At 51.2% G+C, this 23032-nt stretch overlaps 1 protein-coding gene across 1 annotated transcript; it reads right to left on the reverse strand.

Annotated features, from left to right (window-relative positions):
• Positions 1-16589: 16589 nt before the first annotated feature.
• LOC136367360 (protocadherin-10-like) lies at positions 16590-22693 on the reverse strand. The gene is made up of 4 exons (XM_066328900.1): positions 19624-22693; positions 18422-18480; positions 18229-18317; positions 16590-18018 (listed from the first exon to the last, which is right to left on the reverse strand). The coding sequence occupies exons 1-4, from the start codon at positions 22108-22110 to the stop codon at positions 17771-17773; spliced, it is 2883 nt and encodes a 960-aa protein (XP_066184997.1). The 5' UTR covers positions 22111-22693; the 3' UTR covers positions 16590-17770.
• Positions 22694-23032: the final 339 nt, after the last annotated feature.

A 23032-nucleotide genomic window follows, 5' to 3' on the forward strand; every position in this document is an offset into this window, starting at 1 on the left:
CGGATATATATTCCTTCTTGGCTTTCTCCTTTATTCCTATATTCTTCTGCTATATATTTGGTGTTCTCTAGTAGTGTAATTTATGGTTTCCTCCTATTTTCTTTTCTTTGTAATGTTTTGCCTCCTTTCTTTCCTCCTTTGTCACCTTCCTTTCTTTTTGTGCGCAGTGATACCGTCAATGACATTTTACTAAAATAGTTTATAGTTTCTTCTGTTCTCTCTCTCTTTCCATTTCTTCATCCTTCTCAGCGTCTTTTTTTTCTGCATTGTTTCTTCCTTCTTTCTCTTCTTCCTCATCATCTTCTGCTCCCCTGATTCCTTCTCTGCTTCTCTTTTTGACTCTCCTTTGTCTCTTTAACCGACTAATTTTTCATATGGTTACATCACTTTCGACATGGAGTCGGACATCTTTTGGCAAGAGCTCCCTTTCCTCTTTCCTGCCGACTTTCATCTCTCCACATGAGGAACAAACTTCCTGCTTTTCTGCAATTTATGCAAGACAGACAGCCAGGCTGGCCCTTCTCCATCGCTTCCCTCCCCTTTTGGCCGACAGACACAATCCTGAACCCGTTACCTCATGAAGATAATCTACCTCAGTTTGATAGAGTAGCCCAAGCCCCAGATATTTCGACATCTGTGCAAAAGGCTTCGATTACACCGAACAAACGAGGGGATTGTTTGAATCTTTACTTCGGACATTCAAACTTATCACAGCCCAGAACACCAATCCTCCAGGAATGCTGAGAAAGCACGGGACCACCACAGCTCCTGTACGCTATTCTTGCAGCTCGATGAAGAACTGCAAGCTCTTGCAACCCCCTTTTCCACCTGCATGATGAATGGCAAGCTCTTGCTTCTCCTTTCCGGCAGACAAGCTCTGCAAGGATACAGCAAAAATCTCTCTCTGCAGGGGCAGAGATCTCCAGCTAGGCAGACATTCTGCAGTTTGTCACCAACGACACAGCCCACGAGCTGCACAGCATCTCCTTTCCTCGGGAACACTCTTCCCTGCTCAAATTCAGCCTTCCTACAATAAATCCCCAATCCCCACTCCATGCCACTCAGAGGGAAGGATGACTGCCACAGTACGCAGACACTGCCCCACCACCACAACATTCGTCATTAGTGGAGGAAAAAAAGTCGGGGGGAGGGAAAGAAAAAGAAGAAGAAAAAAAATACAGTCTCCCTTTCTCCATCCCGGCAAAGCCTATTTCATGGCTGTGGGAAGATTTTCTACCACTATTTGAAGCTTCAGGGCAAAATCCTCCACATGCCCTCACAGCTCTCGCCTGCCCTCGCAGGCAGCGATCATAGCACCTCCCTCAGGAGCACCAAGGACAAGAATAACTTCCGCTGTTACATCTGTAGCTGCTGTACACAAACCACGGTTCAAAACGCTATTAAATACGATTGTGCTACTGACCTGTTTGTGTTCCTGCTTTATTGATCTCCGCAGTGCCACCGACTCACACGGAAACCTGCTGCTGGAGGCAGTCAGGCTTTCTGTGGATATAAATGATGTCTTGATTCCAATTCCATTCCTGATGCCATTTTGTCTGGCCTATGCCATCAATGCAAAGATGGATTCTTCCCACTGCGCCTTTGTAACTTACCTGCATTTTCATATCACAACCAGCAACGGGGATTTCTCCCAGAGAAATTCAGACATTCAGTTTATGTTTCATATCCCAAATCCTGGTGGAACTTTGAAGATGAGTGGTCTTCCCCTCCAGCGCTTCTCTTGAGCAGAGCATCCCACGGTAAACAGCAAAAGGAGCCTCTGGTAGGCACTGTTGTTGCCGAGGACTCGGGTTTATTAAACCCATTAGCTCATCCCTTTCTCATTCCTAGCATCCAAACATCCTTCTCTTCCTTGGATTGGGTTTGCAGATTCACACTCTCCTTACCATAGACCACAGGTAAACAGACACAGGCAAATTCATTCTATCAAGTAGAACAGCATTTGTTAACTTTCCAGGTGCAGGCAACAGAACTGATCTTTTTGATAAGAGAGGACTGGTGAGAAAATCCTGCACAGCACAGTTTTTGTCAGGTCGATCTGGAGACATGTTCAGGAACTCTTGAGTTTCCTGGAGTTTTCTGGCAGTTTGTTTTAATTTCTGTAGCAAAACGAAATAACGGTTTGGGTAGAGTCTTGGTCCATGGATATAATAAGTGTAAATAACGATCTTGACTCATGGATAGGAAGAAATGCTGGGAATGATCTTTTATCAACAAATCAATCATCTTTGCTCCACGTGAGTCCAGGACGAGAGGTGTTCAAGCAGATTTTGGCTTTTGGCTTGGGTTATTTTCCTTTGTTTGGGTTTTTAGTTCGGTTATGTTTTGGGTTGGTTTGGGGTTTTTTGTTTGTTCGGTTGGTTTTGTTTTAATTTTTTGTGGTGAGTTTGTTTCAGTTGATTGCGGGTTTCCCCCCTACTTACCTGCTTGCTAAATTAATTCACTTACCTGGAATAAGTAGATCTTCTCTGGAGAAATATTTCAAGTCGTGTTCATAGAGGTGAAAATGTCAGCAAAATCGATCTAGAAGCATTTTAAGAGTCGTACTAAGTTGAGATTGCTGTATGTAAAATGTAGTAGGATGTTTCAAATCAGCTGTTAAGGAGGTGACAAACACTGATGTCGAGGACATAGGACACAGTGTCCTTTTTATTCTGGTCTGAACACGTCTCTATATAATTTTCATATCCACCAAGTAGCAGCTTCACTAAATGGTCCCACAATGCTGGATATATGAGATCAGCTCGAAATAAAAACGTTTCTAAATGCAAAGACAAAGACTCCGAGATCACGTACAGAGAGAGTTGTCTCTTTCTTATTCGGATCCAGTCCATGCGGGATTCTCACACTGATGAAATCCAGCTACTACCTGAATAGCAGTGGGGTGGTGGGTGACATTGGAAAACCTTTAGGCATTGCAGCATTGTCTTACTACCAGATGCACAACTAAGTGCCTTTTACACCACCTGCACCTATGAGGAGAACCCACAAAGGTCATAAGAAAAAGCTGAAATGATCCTGCAAAAAGCACAGGAGTTGGTGGAAGGCTTGGATTAGCTATTTCAACTTTGGTCAGCCTCAGACCATTCCCAGTGCCTCTCCCTAAGCAGCGAGACGTGAGGAGTGGTGATCCACAGCAAGAATCTGTAGGAAAAAACAGTATGAACTGCTCATCTTAACATCCTGAAAGCCCATCAAGTGCCTGAGCGTTACTTTGAGCCTCCTTCATTAGGCAGGAAAGGGTGAAGGCCTGATTAAAGTCCTGAAAAATAATAACCACGTGTTTCGACATCCCAAGTTCAGAGCATTCATCAGAGCTCATGGATTGATCGCTGGACACTCTTAGAAAAGCAAGTATAGCCCAGTGGCAAACACAAGTCAAAAGGTTCGTCTCCTATTGTTCTTTAGCGGACAGAGAGACACACTGACTTTTCGAGGGGTGTTTGGAATGTTCTATTTCGACCCACGCTGAAATTGGATCATTACTCCAGTTACACTTGGAGGCAAGAAATGGAGAATTGGCAAGAGAAGGAAAACCAACAGCTGCGACAGAATCGCTCCCGTCATCCAGGACACTTCCAGCCCACCATCCCAAGACGGAAAGTACCGCACAGCAGCTCCACATCAGCCGCCTCAGGGCGACCGTCTCCATCGACGAGAATCCGGAAAGAAAAGCGCGTTCCCTCCAGAAGGAGAGACGAGTCCCGAACTCGCACGGTCGGCTTTGTCTTTGTGTCCTTCTCACCTCTTTAGCGCAGTTTAGCGGTTAGAGCACGGCACAGAAAAGCCGGCTCTGGTTTCAAAGCGTCCTGAGGCAGAAATCTCTTCTACCATGCAAGAATACCCTAAGCACCGAGACAAGCACTGCTCACAGGGTCCCGTCGGTCTTTCAGAGAGGCATTCCTCCCTGGACAATGCGAGCGGGGGCCGAGGAAGGAGATGCCGTGGTGGCTCAGCGGCTGGAGCACCCACGCTTCTGCACATCACCTCCAGCAGTCACCGAATAGAAGGGGTCAGGCTCAGAGAGCGGGGAACGGACAAAAACCCGACCCCTTCCCCCTCTGTCTTCGGGACGCTGGCACAGCTGAAGTCCCGACCTTCTTCGATGCTGGCGATGCCGGTGACCGGACGGCGGCCGGCCCTGAGCTGTCGCGCTGTCCCCGGCGGACCCAGCGCCTTGTCACCTCCTTCATTCTCCCCGCAGCGGCCCAGCTCCCGGCTCGGCTTTCCACGCCTCAATCCGCAGGAAGAGAAGAGGGGCATCAGTCGGAAAGCGCTTTAATAAAATATATAAACCAAAAGAAAATAAAATCGAATCATAATAAAACAATAACAGCCAAGCCACTCCCCAGGCAGCGCGCTCCCCGCCGGGCGCGCACGGAGCCTCTCGGCCCGGGGCGCTGCGAGGCGCGGGCGGAGCTCTCTTCCCTCCGCCTCCTTCTCTTTCTCCTTCTCCGCCCCGCCGGAAGCTCCCGGCAGCCTCCGGTCCGAGCGCGGCGGCGGCGGCAGCTCCGGGCTCGGCATCCCCGGCGAGAGATGATGGAGCCGTCACCCCGAGCGGGTCCGGGCTCTGGCTCAGCCCCCACGGGCTGACCCCGCTGGCGGCGGCGTTTCCCTTCTCGCTCCCCCTCTCTCTTCTATTGCTCCCAATGTCGTCCTCAAGAGCCCTTTTATTTCGGTTGGAATTCCTCTCGGTGGGGTTTATGGAAGCCAGGGTTTTCTCTTGTGTTAAGACTTTTAGGGATGTGGTGCCGCTGGATTCTCCCTCTAAGGGAAGGCGTGTCTGCTCACACGGGCTGCGGAGATGTCCTTCAGCAAGAAACATTTTGGCTGCTTATTCTGCGATGAGAGTTCATGCGATAAGCACTCCACACTCCCAGCCTTGCTCAGTTCACAGAAGTGACATCCAGACACTCTCAGTAGCCCAGGGAGTCCCGCTTTTCCCGGGAGACAGCCGGCGCCGAGCCCTGGCCGTGGGCTGGAGGTGATCTGCTCTGCCCGCTCCTTAGCGCAGGGAGGAGCTGAGCTGAAAATCCTCCGGGAAAACACATGAGACACCCCTACAGGTGGAGGATAAAACGTGGAGAACAGTGTTTATGGGCAGCAATGAGCGCTGACCCGGAGGAAGAGCAGGCGAGGTCGGGGTCCCTGCGCAGGGGTGCGGACACAAGGCAGCCCCTGGGAGCGGGGTTTCTCTGGAGCAGGACCCTTTGGAAAGGATCTCGAGAAAGAGCCTGACTTCCCAGGGAGCCGGCCGAGCCTACGAGGCTTGCAGAGATGATGCCCACGCTGGGCCTGAATTCCCATTCTTTGCGATCCATGCGAGGTCCAGGGGCTGAGGGAACCTCCCTGTTGTCCCTCCCAGGAAAAGCCGTGCGGGAGCCGTTAGCCGGGCTGGCCCATCCCGCTGCTTTTCATTTGCCAAGTTCATTCCCCAGACACCATTAGAGCTGCCGCTCGGGAGCAGATGGTTCCCCTCCGTCCCGAGCTTCATCCCGGACAGATTGCAATACAATTTATTAATAACCCAACAGATGCTCGGGCACTTTCCAGCTCAGATTATATTTCCTGATTGCTCAAATCCCGGCGGCGGGGAAGAGCTGCTCGTTTATCTCCCACCGTTCCTCTTTGTGCCTTACCAGCACCGACCTCACCAAAGAGGGGAAGGGTGAAATTCTAGTGGGTGTGACCCCGTCCTAATTCAAAGTACAAGTGTCTGATAGCTGAACGTGGCCTGATGGCAGCCTTGGTTGGCCGTCCCAGCCCCGTTCCGGGAGGACAGCCGCCCTGTGCTGCCCCGCGTCCCCCGGCACTGCACGGACGGGCCCCTCCGTGCTGCTGGTGCCCGGCTCTGGCAGGGAGCGACGTGTCGTGATTCCCGCTAAAACATCACGGATTTACGCCCTTTAATTCCGAGGGGTTTGCTAATTGGGCCGCGAACAGCCAGGTTTCGCCTCCCGGAGCTGTGGGGATATTGCTGTATCCAGGTGAAAATAAAACAGCATCCTGTAAAAAACCTCGACACGAACTCCTCCAGCCTTGGGCTGTTCGGTCAGCGAGACCGGCAGAGCTGAGGGCCGGTAACCTCTTCTCCCTCACGAACATGGCTTCTTGAGAGAGGAGAATTTGTGTTTTAAGGAGGGGGATGTATGAGAAGATGTACAGGGCTTATGCCCTGTGAGACCCCTCCTGGAACAAGATAAAATGCTCTGAGCTCCAGAAAAAGCCATCACAGACCTTTCAGCAATGCTATGTTCAATTTTAATGTATAAAATGGGCTTTTCTTTGCTCTATAGGGAGAAGCACAAAAGCAGCAGGTTGTTTATCCTACTGAATAAACTAAATGCAGGTCTCTGAGGGATCTTATGCAAACCACTTACCTTGAAACACAACCCCACGGGAAAGAGAGCTATGAAGAGAGGCATAGTTAATGTTTTACATCTTCAGAGCAGCATCCAAGTGTCTGGCTCAGCACCAGCTGCCATCAGGTATCATGGAAGGTAGGGGCTGTGGTTTTAATTAGGAATGCAGAATCCCTATGTCACTTTCAAGACATAGGATATTTGGGGCTGGAGTTTATTGGAGCCTGAGGCAGGGGTTAACCCTAAAGGCTTAAGGCTAAAATTGAGTCTTGAAGCTGAAGGTTAATTGCTAAAGAGAGAGTTTGGAAGGAAAATGCATTTCTTATTAGGACGCACGCCACAGTGTAGCTTTAAAATAAAAACAGGCAATCATTTCTGCTCAGTGGTAAAAGGCACTTCACTTTCCATGAATGCAGGTGAGAGACACTCTCAGCAATAACAGCAGAAGAATATTAAAGTCTGTTACATTTTTCATAGCCCTTGACATTTGCAATATAATTCCACTTCCTTGCCTTCACCAAGCCAAACAGATTTAGTGCAGGGGGGAGTTTTCTTCATTTCAGCCTCTGTAAATAAAGTCAGAGAATTACGTGGTTGCAGGAAAATAGTTCCTCCTTGCTCTACAGCAAGAGGGACGAGCAGCATGAAATGATGGAAAGGGAAATCAGGGTTTGAAAGCTCAGGGGGTTGTGTTACGATGGCCAGAGAAGATGCAAAGGGGGGTTGTGGGCTGACAGAGACTGAGCTCTTTCCAGTTTCAGGCAGAATCCCTCTAATACCTGGCACCTGGAACCCATGGCAATTTTATTTCTTATCCAGAGGTTCTCCTGATACCTCAGGTTCTCTGAAATGTCCACCAGAAAGGAAGTGCAGGGAAATTCCAACACTGGCACAGGTTCCCTGGTCAGATAGTAGCTTTTAAATTCAGTTTTTAATGCTTTGTCCACTCTTCTTCCTTGTTTCTATAATAACAAATACAAATATTATCCAATGGCAGAAATTCTTAGAGTCAGTTAAATTAGACAAACCTCCACCCGTAGTTCTTTTATTTCCTTTTGCTGTACACCAGCTGTGCAGGTCCTGAAAGCCATCTCCATTTTCTTTCACGGGCTTTCCAAATACTTATATCCTCAATGAGTTTCCCTAGGTCCCAGAATAAAGCAGAGAATGAGCAAAACCTGCAACAGCAACAAATCGTTTTCTGGATTAATCGATGTTCTTCAATCACTCACAACTTTCTGTCACTGACAAATTGTCATCACAGTAAGTAAATCTTCTTCAGTCACACACATATTTTCAGGGAATGTTGTCATGATGTGATCTGGTGCTGTTTTGCTTATTTCTAGTGCTGACCTCATCAGTAATAAACTTGAGAAAAGGGAAATACAAGCACAACCAAAATAACTGTTGCAAAGTAGAACCGTGTAACAAACCAAACTAAAATTATAAGGATTCACTTTCTACATTTTCTCTTTTTATTCCCATCACAATTGCCTTGTGAATGAAAGGCTGAGCTGTAATATTCATCACTTGGAGGGAAGAAATATCCATAATGACCTAATGGAATCATCCTCTGAAAGATCACCTGGATAAACTTGCAGGACAGAACTCAATTGGGAGCTTCAGCTGTCACCAGAGAAAGAGCACGTGGAAATGTTTGGGGAAGCGAGAAGGAGGTGGGGAACTGGGGCTCATGCAGCTGTTATTGCAAGTAGGAAAAAATGTTAATTATCTGCAGACTGCTTCTACATGTACAGATTTCTAAACAGGCACAGGTAGTGATGCAGGGCCAGATTCTGCAGGTTGTCCTTGTACAGTTTGACAGGAAGACATTGAAGTTTTCTCTAAGGTATGAATCTGGTACAAACCTCTGCCCATATTCTAGACAGAAACGGTTGAATTATAAGTGATTGCAGAGGCTTGGGCAGTTTGGAAAAATTGCTATGACCAGTTTGCCCTCTTCCAAAAGTCTTAAATCACACTACAGTCTTAGCTAAAACTCCTCTCTCCTCTCCTCTCCTCTCCTCTCCTCTCCTCTCCTCTCCTCTCCTCTCCTCTCCTCTCCTCTCCTCTCCTCTCCTCTCCTCTCCTCTCCTCTCCTCTCCTCTCCTCTCCTCTCCTCTCCTCTCCTCTCCTCTCCTCTCCTCTCCTCTCCTCTCCTCTCCTCTCCTCTCCTCTCCTCTCCTCTCCTCTCCTCTCCTCTCCTCTCCTCTCCTCTCCTCTCCTCTCCTCTCCTCTCCTCTCCTCTCCTCTCCTCTCCTCTCCTCTCCTCTCCTCTCCTCTCCTCTCCTCTCCTCTCCTCTCCTCTCCTCTCCTCTCCCTTATATTCCCAAAACTTCCAGTGTTTAAACTTGAATTAATGATCTTGGGAGTGTCACAGAGACTTTTCCTTTCTCTCAAATAATACCAAAATTACAAGGTTGCCCTATATTCGAGGTGGGAGGCCAAAAATTTGGGTCAGTCAGCAGAGCCTGATGGGTGTGCAGCTAATAGGAGGCATGATTGGTGCAGGGCACATCCAGGCTTTGGGAGATTCCAGGGAAGTCTGGCTCCAAATGAGAGAAATGATAAAAAGAAAGGCTTGCTTAATAGCTCAGCAGAATATTGCCCTGAGCTATGTGTTGTACACAAATGTGATGCAAATATGGAAGTGTACAAATTGCCTCATTTCTTGCTGTGGTCACAGCGATGTGTTTGGCTCCTTTGGGTTAATAAAAGCAAAAAAACTGTCACCACAGAATCCCAGAACAGTTGTGTTTATAAGAGATCTCTAGACAATACTTAGTGTGTCATATTGTGTCCCCTTCCTCTGCTCACAGCAGGTTCCTCAGGACTGAATCCAATCAGTGATTTGACTATTTGTTTCCTTGGGATCAGCATTTCAAAGCTGAAAAAAAAAATGGATTTATTTGAAGGGTTTTGCTTGGTTTGTTTTGAGTGAGATATGTCCACATCATTCTTGTTTCAGAGGCCTTTCTTTGTACATGAGCTTAAAAATGTTCCCTGTCTTTTTCAAGCCTGCTGCTCCCTGCTCATCTTTAAGGCAACAACCAGCTGTATGTGTGCCAGAAGATTTTACTGGAAAAAACCCCATAAAGCAGCAAGCAATCCAGTTAAGCCAATGAATGACAGCACCACAGCCCCAGCCTGGAAAGCACTGAGAGCTGCATCCAGCCTGATGCTTAATTTGCCACCAAAATAAATAAATAAATCAAGCCTTAAGCACCCTGACGTTCATCAGGGAAACAAAAGCCAGTGCAGATTAGCAGATTCCTCACTAGTAACTGGGAGGAAAGGGAAAAAAAAAAACCAAACTGGAGCCTGACTCAGGCTCAGCCCTTGCAACAAATCCAGGCATTACTGTTTATTTTGCAAACTGCAGGATGTCAGGGTCTGCAAATTTTCATCAGCCATCCTAGACAGACCTGCAGCAGCACAGAAAACTGTGCCTGGCCTCTAGGTGTTTTGATCCTTTCCTCAATATTTTGGTCTCTTTTGGAGAAAAGTACACTCAGATCTGGCCCACAGGAAGATCTGCTGTCTCTTCTCTCTGTCCAGGGCTTTAGTTCCAAAGGGCTCACTAGAAAGCTGCAGCATGAGGGATTCTGCAGCTGCTTTATTTGTTCTGGAGAATAACAGACAATGCTGTTATCTCAATTTTTTTTGCTAACACAAACTTCTTGTCAAACTTAGTCCACTGCCTTGTTTACCACTTCATGGCTTTTCCACTGAATCCCAGAAAGAAACCAGACATACAATCCTAATGAAAAGCTCAGCATGTAAAGAGAGAATTTATATTTCAGTTCTTGCCTTTGCTATTGGTTTTACAAGTGATTGCTCATCAGAAACCAATTACCCCAGAAAGACTTGGGTTTGGGTCCCTACTGATGTTAGCAGGATGAATAGCCTCATTTACAGTCTCTCAACTGGAAAACAAAAAGTAATGATAATGAAAAAAAAAAAAAGAATTTTCTAATTCTCTCAGCCTCCATTGTAATTCACAAGAAAATTAAACTAATAACTCTCTCTGTGAGCGTGTTATGCAGATGCCGGGAGTCAGGGATAAATGTATGAAACTATCCCAGGGAAAGTCCCCCGGGAAGGAACCTCTGAGCAGACAACTATTATGCCTTGCAACACTCAGAGCTTCTCCAGCAATGCAATCTGTGCAGAGAGGAGGCTGTTTCAATTTCCTTTCTTCTCCCTCCCCCCCTTTTTGGTTGAATTCCACTTGCAGCCAGCAAAAACTTCTATGATTTTTTTGCTGGGCTTATTTCCCACTCCATCTCCATTTCCCATTTGCATATAGAGGCCCCTTCATGAAAAAAAATCCTCCATGCCAACAGAATCAAGCTCTTCAGAAGTGGCTCCCAGAGTGGTCTTCCTTCCTAATACCTTCAGCAACCAGGCAGGAAGGTTTTGGGGGGTGACACGAGGGTCCCCACCGTGCTGCCAAGCTCTGTGCTGTGATTCGTCCCTGCAGCTCACATCCATCCGAGTTTTTAATTCGATTTTTAAAAATCATTTTAAAGAAAAGACAGTGTTTAAAAAAAAAAAAAAGTGTGTAGTTTGTCGCTGCCCATCTCCAAGAGAAGAGGAGCAGGAACAAAGTTCTTGCTCCTCCCTTGCAAGACTTGGGGTGTCTTGCTGCTCCCTGTGATTCCCTGTGTGGTTCCAGCCTGGATTTGGGACACCAGGGCTCTGGGCACAGCAGGGCTCGGGAGGTACAGGCACAGCAGATGGGATGGTGCTGTCCCAGCTGGGTGCTGGTGGAGCTGTGCATCATGTGAGTAACACGGAGGGGGCACCATCTCACCGGGGATTTGGCAGTTTGCAGCCAAATCTTCATGGATCTTTACGGATAGACAGGAAAAGTGGAGCAAAATTGGGATACTTGGAAGTGATTGGGTCAGGCTTCTGCTCATGGCAGGGTCAGGTTTGATTGAAATGCACCAGGGAGCTACGGCAGATATAAAATCTGGACCCAAAAAGAGGCAGAAAAAAGGCCAGAAGGTGCACTCAGGAGAAGCCGGCTGGAGTGTGCTCAGGTATCAAAGGAGAACCATCAGGGCGTGTGACATCCGACAGGCACTGAGGGGGTTAAACGCTTCACGTCATGTGGCACAATGAGCCAAGAGAACTCTTGGGGAGCACAGGAAAGGGATTCAGCCCCAGGCGATCATCCTTTTGATGATCTCCTTACATTCTGGGGCAGCTGTCAGACTGTTTTGCAGGGAGAGATTAAGAGGAAGAGGAGGTTTAGGTAACCAAATGGATTAAAATATTGCATTTCCTGGAAACAGGAAAAAGAATTTAGTTTTAGGAACTACACTCAGGATTGCATTCCTGAAGTTTGGTCTGTTAGGGGTCACTCAAAGCAAATGGCAAACCTTTTCCTCTGGTCTCTGGTGAAGTGCTGGTGTCAGAGAGGTGCTGGGCATGTCTCCTCTAAATAGTATTAAAGCAAGATCAAGAAGGAAAGTGGGGACAGGATGGAATCCTACAGGTGGGATTCAACCCCAGATTAAACTCCTCACGTTTAGATCCCTGTGTGGCTTTGTTCCATCTGTGCTCTGGGGAGCTTTGGAGATTTAGTCAATAGATACTGAACAACTGCAGAGCAAGAGCAAAGATAAATTAATCCTGGAGTGCCCAGCCTTCACCCTCGGCAGTATGAAAAAAATTCCTGTTAGCTAAAATACCAAGAAATATGGACATGGACTTAAAACTAGACTCATCAAACTAGTGAGGCTCCCCTGTGATGCTGCAGCCTAAGCTAACCTCTGAATTTCAGATATACTTGGGCTGCAAAAGTCTCTGTGTAGGGATCTGCATTATTGTCTGCACCATGCTGAACTCCAGTGCTTTTTAGAGGAAGATTTGGATACAGAAATTGGGTGACTCACTGCAATAGAACAGAACAAATTCAGACAGCTCATCTTTTCTCTGGGTTCACGTAACAGTTTAACCCCAATTTTTCTATTTCCCATGCAGCTTGCTATCACAGAGCCTCTGCATCCTGGCCTATCAGAAATCTTACAAACGCTCATAATAATTTTCTTGATTGATGGTTGCTTTTCCTGCTTCTCTTTCCTTTGTGTGATTTATTTTCTATGCAGGAAAAATGTATGATAAGACTCTTCTGGAGCTATTTAATGATATTTTCTCTTGTAGACATCATTGAAATGGACTGATTGGACGTGAGACCTTAGTAAACCTTCTGGGAATCTTCACTCTCTCTTAATTTCTTCTGATGCCTTTTTTTTTCACCTGTTGTTGCAGATATTCCTAGCAATGAATTAAAATAAATATCTCATCAGAAATGCCTGCAGATCCTCTGAATGTATTTCTGATAGTTGACTGCACAAATGTTTTATTTTTCAATCCGTTTAGCATGAACTTGTTTGCCTTGCTTCCTGGCGCTGGAGAAGCACTCTGAATTCTGAGTGCTGAAATAAAAATCACTGCTATTGTTTAAAACATGCAAAAATGTATCATTTATTCAAATGTAAGATTTGTAAGTCATTGAATTTCATGGGAGACGAATCATTAGTCGAAGTGCAGGCTGCACTAGGGGTCATATTTAATTTATTTTCAAAGCCTTCATTCGTGCTTTTTGGTCCAGTGTGTCATAAGTTATTCAATACACAAAGGTGTCTACTTATGTCTCAAAGTAATTAAGCTGATTAAGTCATATTATCACTAACAAGAAGCATTAATTCCACTTGAGTGAATGCTGCAAAACAGAGCCACTGACATTTCCCCCATTTAAACTGAAAACACATTATAGGCTAACTGGGAAGCAAAAGCTTCCCTCAGCCCTGGCCTGTTCTTCCATCTGATCTCTGTGGAGGAGTTGGCAACTGATGTTTTCAGAGCAGTGAAAAAGGAAAAGGTGCAAAGGAGCAGAGAAAATCAGCACGTGACAATCACGCAGATATTTTTCAGTGTGGCAGAGGCTAAGTTATTATGACAGAAGCTAAAGGATATTTGTTTCTACAAAGCATCTACCAAGATCAAAAAGGAAACAGGAGGAAAGGATCCAGGCAGGAACAGGGAGAGGAGAGGAGAGGAGAGGAGAGGAGAGGAGAGGAGAGGAGAGGAGAGGAGAGGAGAGGAGAGGAGAGGAGAGGAGAGGAGAGGAGAGGAGAGGAGAGGAGAGGAGAGGAGAGGAGAGGAGAGGAGAGGAGAGGAGAGGAGAGGAGAGGAGAGGAGAGGAGAGGAGAGGAGAGGAGAGGAGAGGAGAGGAGAGGAGAGGAGAGGAAGAGGAGAGGAGAGGAGAGGAGAGGAGAGGAGAGGAGAGGAGAGGAGAGGAGAGGAGAGGAGAGGAGAGGAGAGGAGAGGAGAGGAGAGGAGAGGAGAGGAGAGGAGAGGAGAGGAGAGGAGGAGGAGAGGAGAGGAGAGGAGAGGAGAGGAGAGGAGAGGAGAGGAGAGGAGAGGAGAGGAGAGGAGAGGGAGAGGAGAGGAGAGGAGAGGAGAGGAGAGGAGAGGAGAGGAGAGGAGAGGAGAGGAGAGGAGAGGAGAGGAGAGGAGAGGAGAGGAGAGGAGAGGATTCCTGGCATATTTGGAGGATCTAACTAACCACTAGTGCCACAGACTGGGTTGGATCCAAGCTCCATGCAGAGGCCACTGGTCATCATGGGTTTTAGCTCTGTCCTGCCAGTACCACGCCCTCTGGGAGCTGAGACCCACCTGTACCCGTGGCTCTACCCAGCCTGACCCAGCTGCATGCAGAGAGCCGTGCCCAGGCTGAGGCTTTCTGGGGAATTTGCTGGCTGTTTCTTCATTCCGTGCCTGGCAGATGGGAGTAGAAACTGAGCATCAGCCCCTCTGGGTGTTTCCCTCTGGCCTCTTCTCTCTACCTCTGGATTCGTTTTGTCTCTCTGGGATACATTTTCAAGTCATTACAGAGATATAAGTAATGTTTCCATCTGAGCAGTCTATTCAGCAGCAGCAAGAGCACAGCCTCCTGTTTGTGCTGGTGCCCAGAAGCGCTGTGTGCCTGCCTCACATGGCCTGAAGCATTTTGCAGCCAACTGCACCACACGGCAGCTTTCCCACTGTCCTAGAAGCAAATCTCAAGCTGGCTGGCTGGTCCCTGAAAGCCAAATTTGCCTCTGGATCTCTGAGAAAGCTGGAACTTGTGAGAGGGGCATCCAGAGAGTGTTCTGCTGAGCAGATCTCCAAAGGAGCTCTCATGCCCAGTGCATTACCAGGCTACAGAAAGCAGCTAATGCTCATCGGCTGAGCAGGAGTGTTAGCACAGGGAGAGTTGTAAAAATAACTAGTTGTAGGGCAAAGACCTTGCATTTTTAATGAGACCCTGTCCCTGTGGGAGATCTTCAAAGGAGATCTCATCTATTAGATGGACGATTCTGACCAGACATGCCCTTTGAAGAGGGATAGTAGTGTGGTTGAGTTAGATTTATGCAAGTCCTCTCTTCCCTAAAGCAAGTCCCTTTTCATTGTCCTTTTTATCAATATGGTGATTGAAATGAAAAATTGAAACTGAGCTCTTGTCAGTGCAGGTTTTCCTTCAGCTAAGCAGAAGCAGATATTGGGGGAACATGGGGGCCCGGGCCAGGTGCTGTGTTGCCCAAATCCCCTTTGGAAAGTGCCTGAACTGAATATACAACCCTGGGGGGTCAGCAAGAAGTACAGATGTGTGTGTGTATATCCATCTCATCGGGTGGGCTGATGGTCAGGACTGATGGAGAGGACACGGAGGCATCAGTGAGCCTTGGCAGTAGGGATTAAAAAACGCCAAGAAAATACAATGGAGAGTGACAGGGGAGGTGGCAAACCTGTCCCCTTCTTTGCTCAACCCCATGATTTTCTGAAGACAGAGATGTAAAATGTCACTTTGAAATACCTATGGTTTTGGGAGGTCAGCTTTGAGATCAATTTCCCTTTGGGAAGCCACACCTGGGCAGCTGATACAAAACCCCGCTTCCATGTGTTCATTTAGCTCCTGGGATGCCATGAAGGACAGGATGTGCTGCGTGCTTTTACTGTGTGAGCTGGAACGCAGTGAGCAGCTCGGCCCTCCTGCAGAGGGGCTGCAGTCCTCTCCCAGTGCCTGACCAGCACCACCTAAAAATGCAGGGGAGATACTGCCAGAGTTAATCCGTGAGGGGGAGATGCTGCCCTGCAGGGAGCCAGGTCCATTTGATGCTTTTATTGCTTCTTGAGGCTGTTATTAATCTTATTGTATCACTTTACATAATTCCCTTGTTCTTTTGAAGCAGTGGAACAGGCTAATACTGTGCAGAGGTCTCAGGCAGTAGCTGTTTGGGGTTCTTTTTACCCTTAACTCTCTCTGGAGACCCTTGAAGAATGCACTTGGCAGCATAAAATCCTTCATCCTACCGCCTAATTGGGACAGGGAATATTTCATCTACCCGCAGTCAGGCAGATGTGAGCTGGGACTGAAGTCACCAGAAGCAGCCAGGTCTCTTTCATGTCCAAAGCATTGTCCTCCCAGGCCCCTGACTCCCACGGGGTCCCTTTGAGTGCTCCCTGCCCCCTGCTTCCACTGAAGAGCACATTGCCCACTTGTAGACAAGGACTTTTCTGGGTTAATCCCAAAAGCCGCATTGCAGCCTCCCCACGCCAGCCACTGAGCAAGTTCAGGGTACGAGAAGGACAACCACGGCCCAGCCACCTCAGGACTTCATCTGAAGGCCAAGTGCTTCCCAGCAACAGATACAGGCTTGCCTATCCCCAGGGAGCTGGCCCTGACACCTGGCACAGACCCCGGTTATCTCTGTGGCTCCTGAGGAGAGCTGCTGGGTGCCTGTCCAGAGGAAAGGATAAATTACCCAGAGAAAGCACTGTGACAACCACGAGTTGTTCTGCCATTAGTGCCACATCCAGCCCCTCTCCCCAGCAGCCTGTGGATGCCCTCACCATGGTGCAAATTCCCCCCTGCCCGAGCTGCAATATCGAGCAAGGAGCTGTGTGACATCTCCAGCTCCTTCTGACCGTGACCCCAAAGTGCTCCTGAGTCCAGGGAAGGAGGGAAGGGGATCTTGAGCCCCCAGAATCCAGGTGAAGTGAATAAAAAGAGCTCTTGGCAAAAAAAGGAGCTCTGTGCTCCAGAACTCAGAAGGACAGACATATTTCCTGGAGCTAGGGGTACTGCTCCAAGAGCTGTGCAGCAATCCCTGCTGTTGTGTGCAACTCAGGGACAGCCAGGAGCCAGGGTGAGCTATTAAAATACAATTTATTGGTACAAATCAAACATAGTGAAACAAAGTCAGTTTAGAAAGAGCTGTCATGTTCTGCACAGATGGATTCAAAATGAACTGTCCCATGACTGGAGCAATTGGCAATGGTGACAGACAGACTGGTGGACAGGTGCAGGGTGCACAAGGCAGGGGAGAGACTGTTCTGGGGCTGGAGTCCTGCCCTTGAGGGCTCCTGACTGCCAGCTAAAAGCTCTCAAAGAGAAACAGGGCACACTTGAAGATATTTGTCCTGTGCAGGTGAGGTCCCCAGTGCAGGGGTTCCTCCAGGCATCCAAGACTTGGGGAAAACAGAGATCCAAGTGAGGGCAGGGGCAGGAGGGAAGAGACTGTCACCTGTGCTGGGGTCACTGCAATGGTTGGAAACTGTTTTTCTTTCAGAAGATGTTGCCTTGGGCTAGAGAGCTACCCAGCAGGGCCTCACCTTGTGCATCTCTCAGGCGTTTAAGCCAGCAGCTCTTCTGGCCATCCAGTCCGTGTGTGCACGTGTTGTTCCTGGCACAAAGGCTGTCTCTGCCCTGGAGCCGGGCTATGTCCAGCCCTGCAAGGGCTGGGTCAGGGTCTGAAGAGAAGCCCTCATGAAGGCTGGGTTTTGCACTCACTTCCCAGAGAAAACAGGCACCAATTGCTGCTCTAGACATGCAACACATCCTGCTGGATCTCAGGGACAGAGCAGTGGTCACTGTCCCCGTGTGTAAGGTCAGGCTTGGCTGAACCAGGCTTGGTCTGCACACACTTTCCACACCTACTGGGACAGAGATACAGGCATGCAGCTCAGTACATTCACACAGCCAGACAAGACAAAGAAGAGACAATGTTTACAGAGATGAATGGTCCCTAAGGGGACATGGGAATGGGTAAACTCAAGACAGATTTGCTTAAATCTGGTCATATGGACCTCAAACAGCACCTGCTGCCAATACAGCTCTGCAAGATGAGATGGGAGAAATTCCCCCAGCCACCACCCCCCAATCCCTGTAATTTTCAGTCTCTTGTTCCTTAAATCCTTCACACATGATCTGTTGAGCCATTCTCCCAGCAGCCCCATAGTCTCGAGTGGTCCATGCATGGAGGCGTGTGCTGTGGGTGGACCTGGCAGCTGAAATAATGCAGAAGATTCCAAGGACAGAGCCATCCAGGCTATTTCAGGTCGTTGTTGATAACCACACTGTCATGCATGTCACAATAAGTTGTCATCTTCTTCCTCTTGCCAAAGGTGGAGAAGCTGTTTTTGTTCTCCCGGCCTGGGAAGAGGGGCCCATCCTTGCTGGAAAGCAGAGTGGGGGTGCCAGGGATGTAAACGTTGTGCTGATAATCCAGGGCTGGGTACAAGGGGCTGTACTGGGGTGTCCAGATGCTGTTGGGGCCCGCTGAAGCCTTCTGAAACTCTGGAGAAAAGATGAGTGTCAGATTGGCTCAGGTCACATCCACATCCCAGGGTGCAACTCCTGCGTCATCAACCTCCATCCTGGTGTCTGGACACCCCTTCCACCCACAGACCTCCACCACTGCTAGGAACAGGGATGTGATGCCCCCATTGCACCTCCAAAAGCCACCAGAGGGTCTGGTTTTCCCAGCCCCAGTATCCCAATACTAACCAGAGACAGGGGTCACCAGTGTGCACAGCCTCTCGTGCTCCTTCTGGAGGGCTCTACGGATTTCCCCCACGTCTTCCAGGCTCTGGGAGCTAAAGAGAACAGACTGGTTCTAAGCTGTGTCAGACATAACCTCCCCATTCCTGTATCCCCGTTCCACCTGCTTCCTCTGTTCCCCCAGTGCTAGGCTCAGTACCTTTTCAGGGCAGGTCTCTGTGTGCCTGGAGGCAGCCAGTCCGTGTTGGGCTGCTTGGCCTGGAAAACACCGGGAAGAGCAAGGTTGGTTATTGGGACCCTCTGTCAACCAGCCCTGGGACTCTTTGCCAAAATCCCAGCCCAGCCAGCACAAGGCTTCAGCAGGCAGGGATGCAGGACCACAGCTCCACTTTCCCTGTGCCCTTTGTGGACCAGCAAGCAGCACATTCCTGTTTTGGAAAAACTGAGACAGCATCGAATCCACCAGTTCCCTTCCGGACCTCTCTCACCCTCCTGAGATACTGGGGTGGTTTAGGGATTGTTCTCTGCCTCTGGGAGTTTTTAGCCTGTCGTTCTGGGGAAAGACAGGTGGTTTTCCTATTCCTGCTAATTTTCAAAAGGCTTTTTTGCATGAGCAGTGCTTATTTAGCCCAGGTCCGAGGTATCAAATGGCGAGAGATGCAGAAATTGGCTGCACGCTCCATGTCCCAGGAGGGTTGCGAAAACTGCAGGAAAATCTAATTAAGTGTTAGGAAAGAGAGTCCAGGGGTGCAAGGAGACACGTGGAGAGACTCTCTTGGCAGAGAGTCTTGGGCTCTCCTAAGAAGGGCTGGTTTATTAAAAGTCAGACGTAAGTGGATTAAACGCCTCATCACTCTCCATCCTTGTAATCGTATTTTGGAGAGTATTTCATCAGGAAAATTAGACATTCCTCATTTCAATACCTAACAAATGTTGACATGAAAATCCTGCCCTGAAGACCCCACGCCCTCCCTGCTGGCACAGCCTGGTGCAGAGCAGCAGCCAGGCCCGGGACACCGCAGACCTGCCAGCACAGGGGAGGCAGAGCAGCAGAGATGCTCAGACTGTCCCAGTGTGGATTGCTTACCCACGCGAAGGGGAAGCCACCCCCACTATCCCATCGCCCTGAGGGCACCGGAGCATCTCTGCTGCCTCTAATGGGTACAAAAGACGGTGAGAAGGGATTTCCTCTCGCCTCAGCCGAGCCTGGCGCTCCCCCGGTAATTAGACCCGTCGGGAAGCTCGGTGGAGATCCCTCTGCCTGACGGCTCCTAATCCCCGCACTGATCAAAGGCTCTGGTTATTCTCTGGGAGCAGCCGTGCCTGGTTTCCCTGGTGGCTGAGGGAGGGGGCTGGGGGGACCTGCCGAGTGCTGGTAAGCACTGCTGGGCATTATGTTACCTCTTTGGAGACCTGGAGATGCTGCTCTGGCCGGGACCGCTTCCCGGGATCCTTCTCGTTGTTCCGGGGGGGGCTGCAGGGTTTGAGGAACATGAAGTCACTCTGAGCAGACTCAGGACCGAGGCAGACCTTGTAGCAGTAGCCTGGGGGGCCGCCCGCAGGCACATCAAGGCAGGTGGCAGCCGCGCTCCCTGCAGGGGCCTGTGCCGTCAGGTTGGAAGTCTTCAGGCCATCAGAGGAGGGTCTGGACCCGGGACAGCAGTGGCAGCGAGGTGGCGAGCAGCTGTCCCCCTGGCGGGAGCGCCGCTCTCCGCGGCAGCGAATGGCTGTGAGAATGAGGATGGCCAGGAGGAAGGTGAAGGAGATGGAGCCCAGGGAGACAAGGAGATAGAGGGTGAGTGGGGAAGATGAGGACACCTCTGGAGGGAGGCTGAACTCGCTGAAGTCGGAGAGAGTCTGGGGCATGGTCTCCACCACGGAAAGCAGGAGGGACACAGTGGCAGAGAGGGCTGGCTGCCCACCGTCCCGCACCTGCACCACCAGCTGCTGCCGGCTGGCATCCTGCTCCAGAAAGGAGCGGAGGGTGCGCAGCTCACCCGTGTCGGGCGCCACGCTGAAGAGGGTGAAGTCAGTAGCCTGGAGGAGCTGGTAGGAGAGGCGAGAGTTCAGCCCAGCATCCGCATCCACCGCCGACACCGTGCCCACCAGGTAGCCAGGCCGGGCTGACCGCGGCACCAGCTCCGTGGCCACGGAGCCATTGCGCGGCATGGGGGAAACGATGACCGGAGCGTTGTCGTTCTGGTCCAGCACAAAGATGTGGACGGTGACGTTGGCACTGAGAGGGGGAAACCCCGCGTCCTGAGCTTGCACTTGGATCTGGAAGCTGCGGATCTGCTCGTAGTCGAGGGAGCGCAGGGCGTACATGTGCCCACTGTCCGAGTTGATGGACACGTAGGTGCCCACGGGCATGCCGTGGATGTGCCCCTCAGCGATGGAGTAGGACAGGTAGGCATTTTGTTGGCAGTCGGGGTCTAACGCACTGACAGAGCAGATGGAGGCACCCGGTGCGTTGTTCTCCATCACGTAGACGCTGTAGGAGGGCTGGAGGAAGCGCGGCGCGTTGTCATTCACATCAGACACCGGGATGGTGAGGGTGCTGCGGGTCAGCAGGGCGGGCGAGCCCATGTCTCGGGCCGTGATGCTCACATTGTACTCAGGCACAACCTCCCTGTCCAGCGCTTGCGTGGTCACCAGCGTGTAGTAGTTGCGGAAGGAGGAGCGGAGCTCGAATGGCACGTTGGGGCCAACCTCACAGCTCACACGGCCGTTGTCCCCAGAGTCCCGGTCCAAAACACTGATGACGGCGATCACAGTGCCTGGGGGGGCATCCTCCAGCACAGGGGTGGACACAGAGGTGAGGGTCACCTCTGGCGCGTTGTCATTGACGTCAAGGAGGTGCACAAGCACCCTGCAGTGCACAGCCACAGCTGAGGGTCCGCGGTCCTTGGCTTGCACGTAGAGCTCGTGGAGGCTGGCCCGCTCGTAGTCCAGGCGGCCCTTGAGCAGCACCTGCCCACTCCGGGGCTCTATGTGGAAGAGCTCCCGGACACGCGGTGGTGCGTGCCCACTGAAGGAGTACTCGATCTCCCCGTTGGGGCCCTCATCCAGGTCAGTGGCATTGAGCTGGATGACCAGAGTGCCAGCAGGAGCATCCTCAGGAAGGCTCACACCGTAGGAGGGCTGGTCAAAGGCAGGCACGTTGTCGTTGGCGTCCAGCACCGTGACGAGGATGTGTGCCGTGCCTGAGCGCTCGGGGAAGCCGCCGTCGAGAGCCGTGAGCAGCACCCGGTGCACACGCTGCTGCTCGCGGTCCAGGGCACGCTCCAGCACCAGCTCTGCAAACTTGCTGGCATCACTCCGTGTCTGCACCTCCAGGGAAAAGAAGCCGTTGGGGCTGAGGCGGTAGGTGTGCACAGAGTTGGTACCCACGTCGGGATCCTGGGCGCTCTCCAGGGGGAAGCGGGCGCCGAGCACGGCGGACTCGGCCACCTCCAGCACATATTCCTGCCAAGGGAAGGTGGGTGCGTGGTCGTTGATGTCCAGCACCTCCACCTCGACGCGGTAGAGCTCCAGCGGGCTCTCGACGAGGAGCTGCAGGTGGAGCAGGCAGGTGCCCCCGGCCTCGCACACCTCCTCCCGGTCAATCCGCTCGTTCACAAAGAGGATCCCGTTCTCCAGGTTCACCTCCAGGTGCTGCCTGGCCCCGGCCCGCGACACGATGCGGAACCTCCGCGCTGACAGAGTGGACACATCCAGCCCCAGGTCCTCACCCAGGTTGGCCACGAAGGCTCCGTGTTCCAGCTCCTCCGGCACGGCGTAGCGCAGCTGCCCCCTCGCCGGGTGGCGCCCCGGGGGCCCGGCCAAGAGGAGGAAGAGGAGGGAGCGGAGGAAGAGCTGCCCCCGGCCGGAGCCTTCCCCGGCCCCCATGGCCCCGCGGCAGCCCCGGAGACGAGGAGTCGCAGCCGCACCTCCGCCTCCTCCCTCTCCTTCGCTTGCCTCTTGCACTTTCAAAGAGTTTAGGGCTCCCGGGGGCGGCGGAGGAGGGCCTTGCCCAGAGCTGCGGGGCCGAACCGCGGCCACCGGCAGTCGCTTAACCCTTTCTTTGCTGGCCCCCGCAAGGGGCTGCAATCCGGGTCCCGGGGCCACGGCAGAATCTGTTCACCGGAGCCGGACGCACCCGGGGAGGGGGCCACCTTCGGGGAGATCCCGTTAACGGCGGTAGGAGCTCCAGCGAGACCGATCGCTGCCCGGGGCACCGGTATTACCCCGCAAATGCTGCGTTCGTCCCCGCGGTAGATTAAGAGGAGCCCAGATCGCGGCTGCTGCCAAATCCCCCGGCCGCGTCCCCCGCCGTGCCGGTCCTAACCTTTACCAGATGGTTAAGCCCCTCCAGACTTGATTACATTTCCCTGCACACCGTTTTCCTTGTAATGCGGAGTTTTTAATTACAGGAGCAGAGGGATTACAGCCCTGGATAAAGCTGAGCCCATCAGCGCGGAGGCACAGAGACCCCCCCCCACCGCCTTCTTTCCCTGCCTCCTTCCCACCCCCGACACCCCGCTTGCCCACGGCTCCGCGTCCCAAATCCCGCTCCCCCACCGGGCACCCCAGTGTCAGCCCCCTCGGGCTCTCGGAGCACAGATACCCCGGGATCTGCCTCCCCACAGCCCCAGCGGTGCCCCCACCGCGGGCACAAACTTTCGGCCCCCCGCGGAAGGCGAGGGGGAGGCGGGAGCAGAGCGAGCCGCTGGTCCCCCGCTGGCCCCCGAAGCGCGACAGACGGCGGCCCCTGCGCCCCCCCTTCCCCTCCCCGCCCCGGTACCGCTCACGGTCCCTGCGCTGGCCGATC

Source organism: Sylvia atricapilla, chromosome 14 (assembly GCF_009819655.1).
Source record: "Sylvia atricapilla isolate bSylAtr1 chromosome 14, bSylAtr1.pri, whole genome shotgun sequence".
In the NCBI taxonomy this organism is placed as follows: Eukaryota; Metazoa; Chordata; class Aves; order Passeriformes; family Sylviidae; genus Sylvia; species Sylvia atricapilla.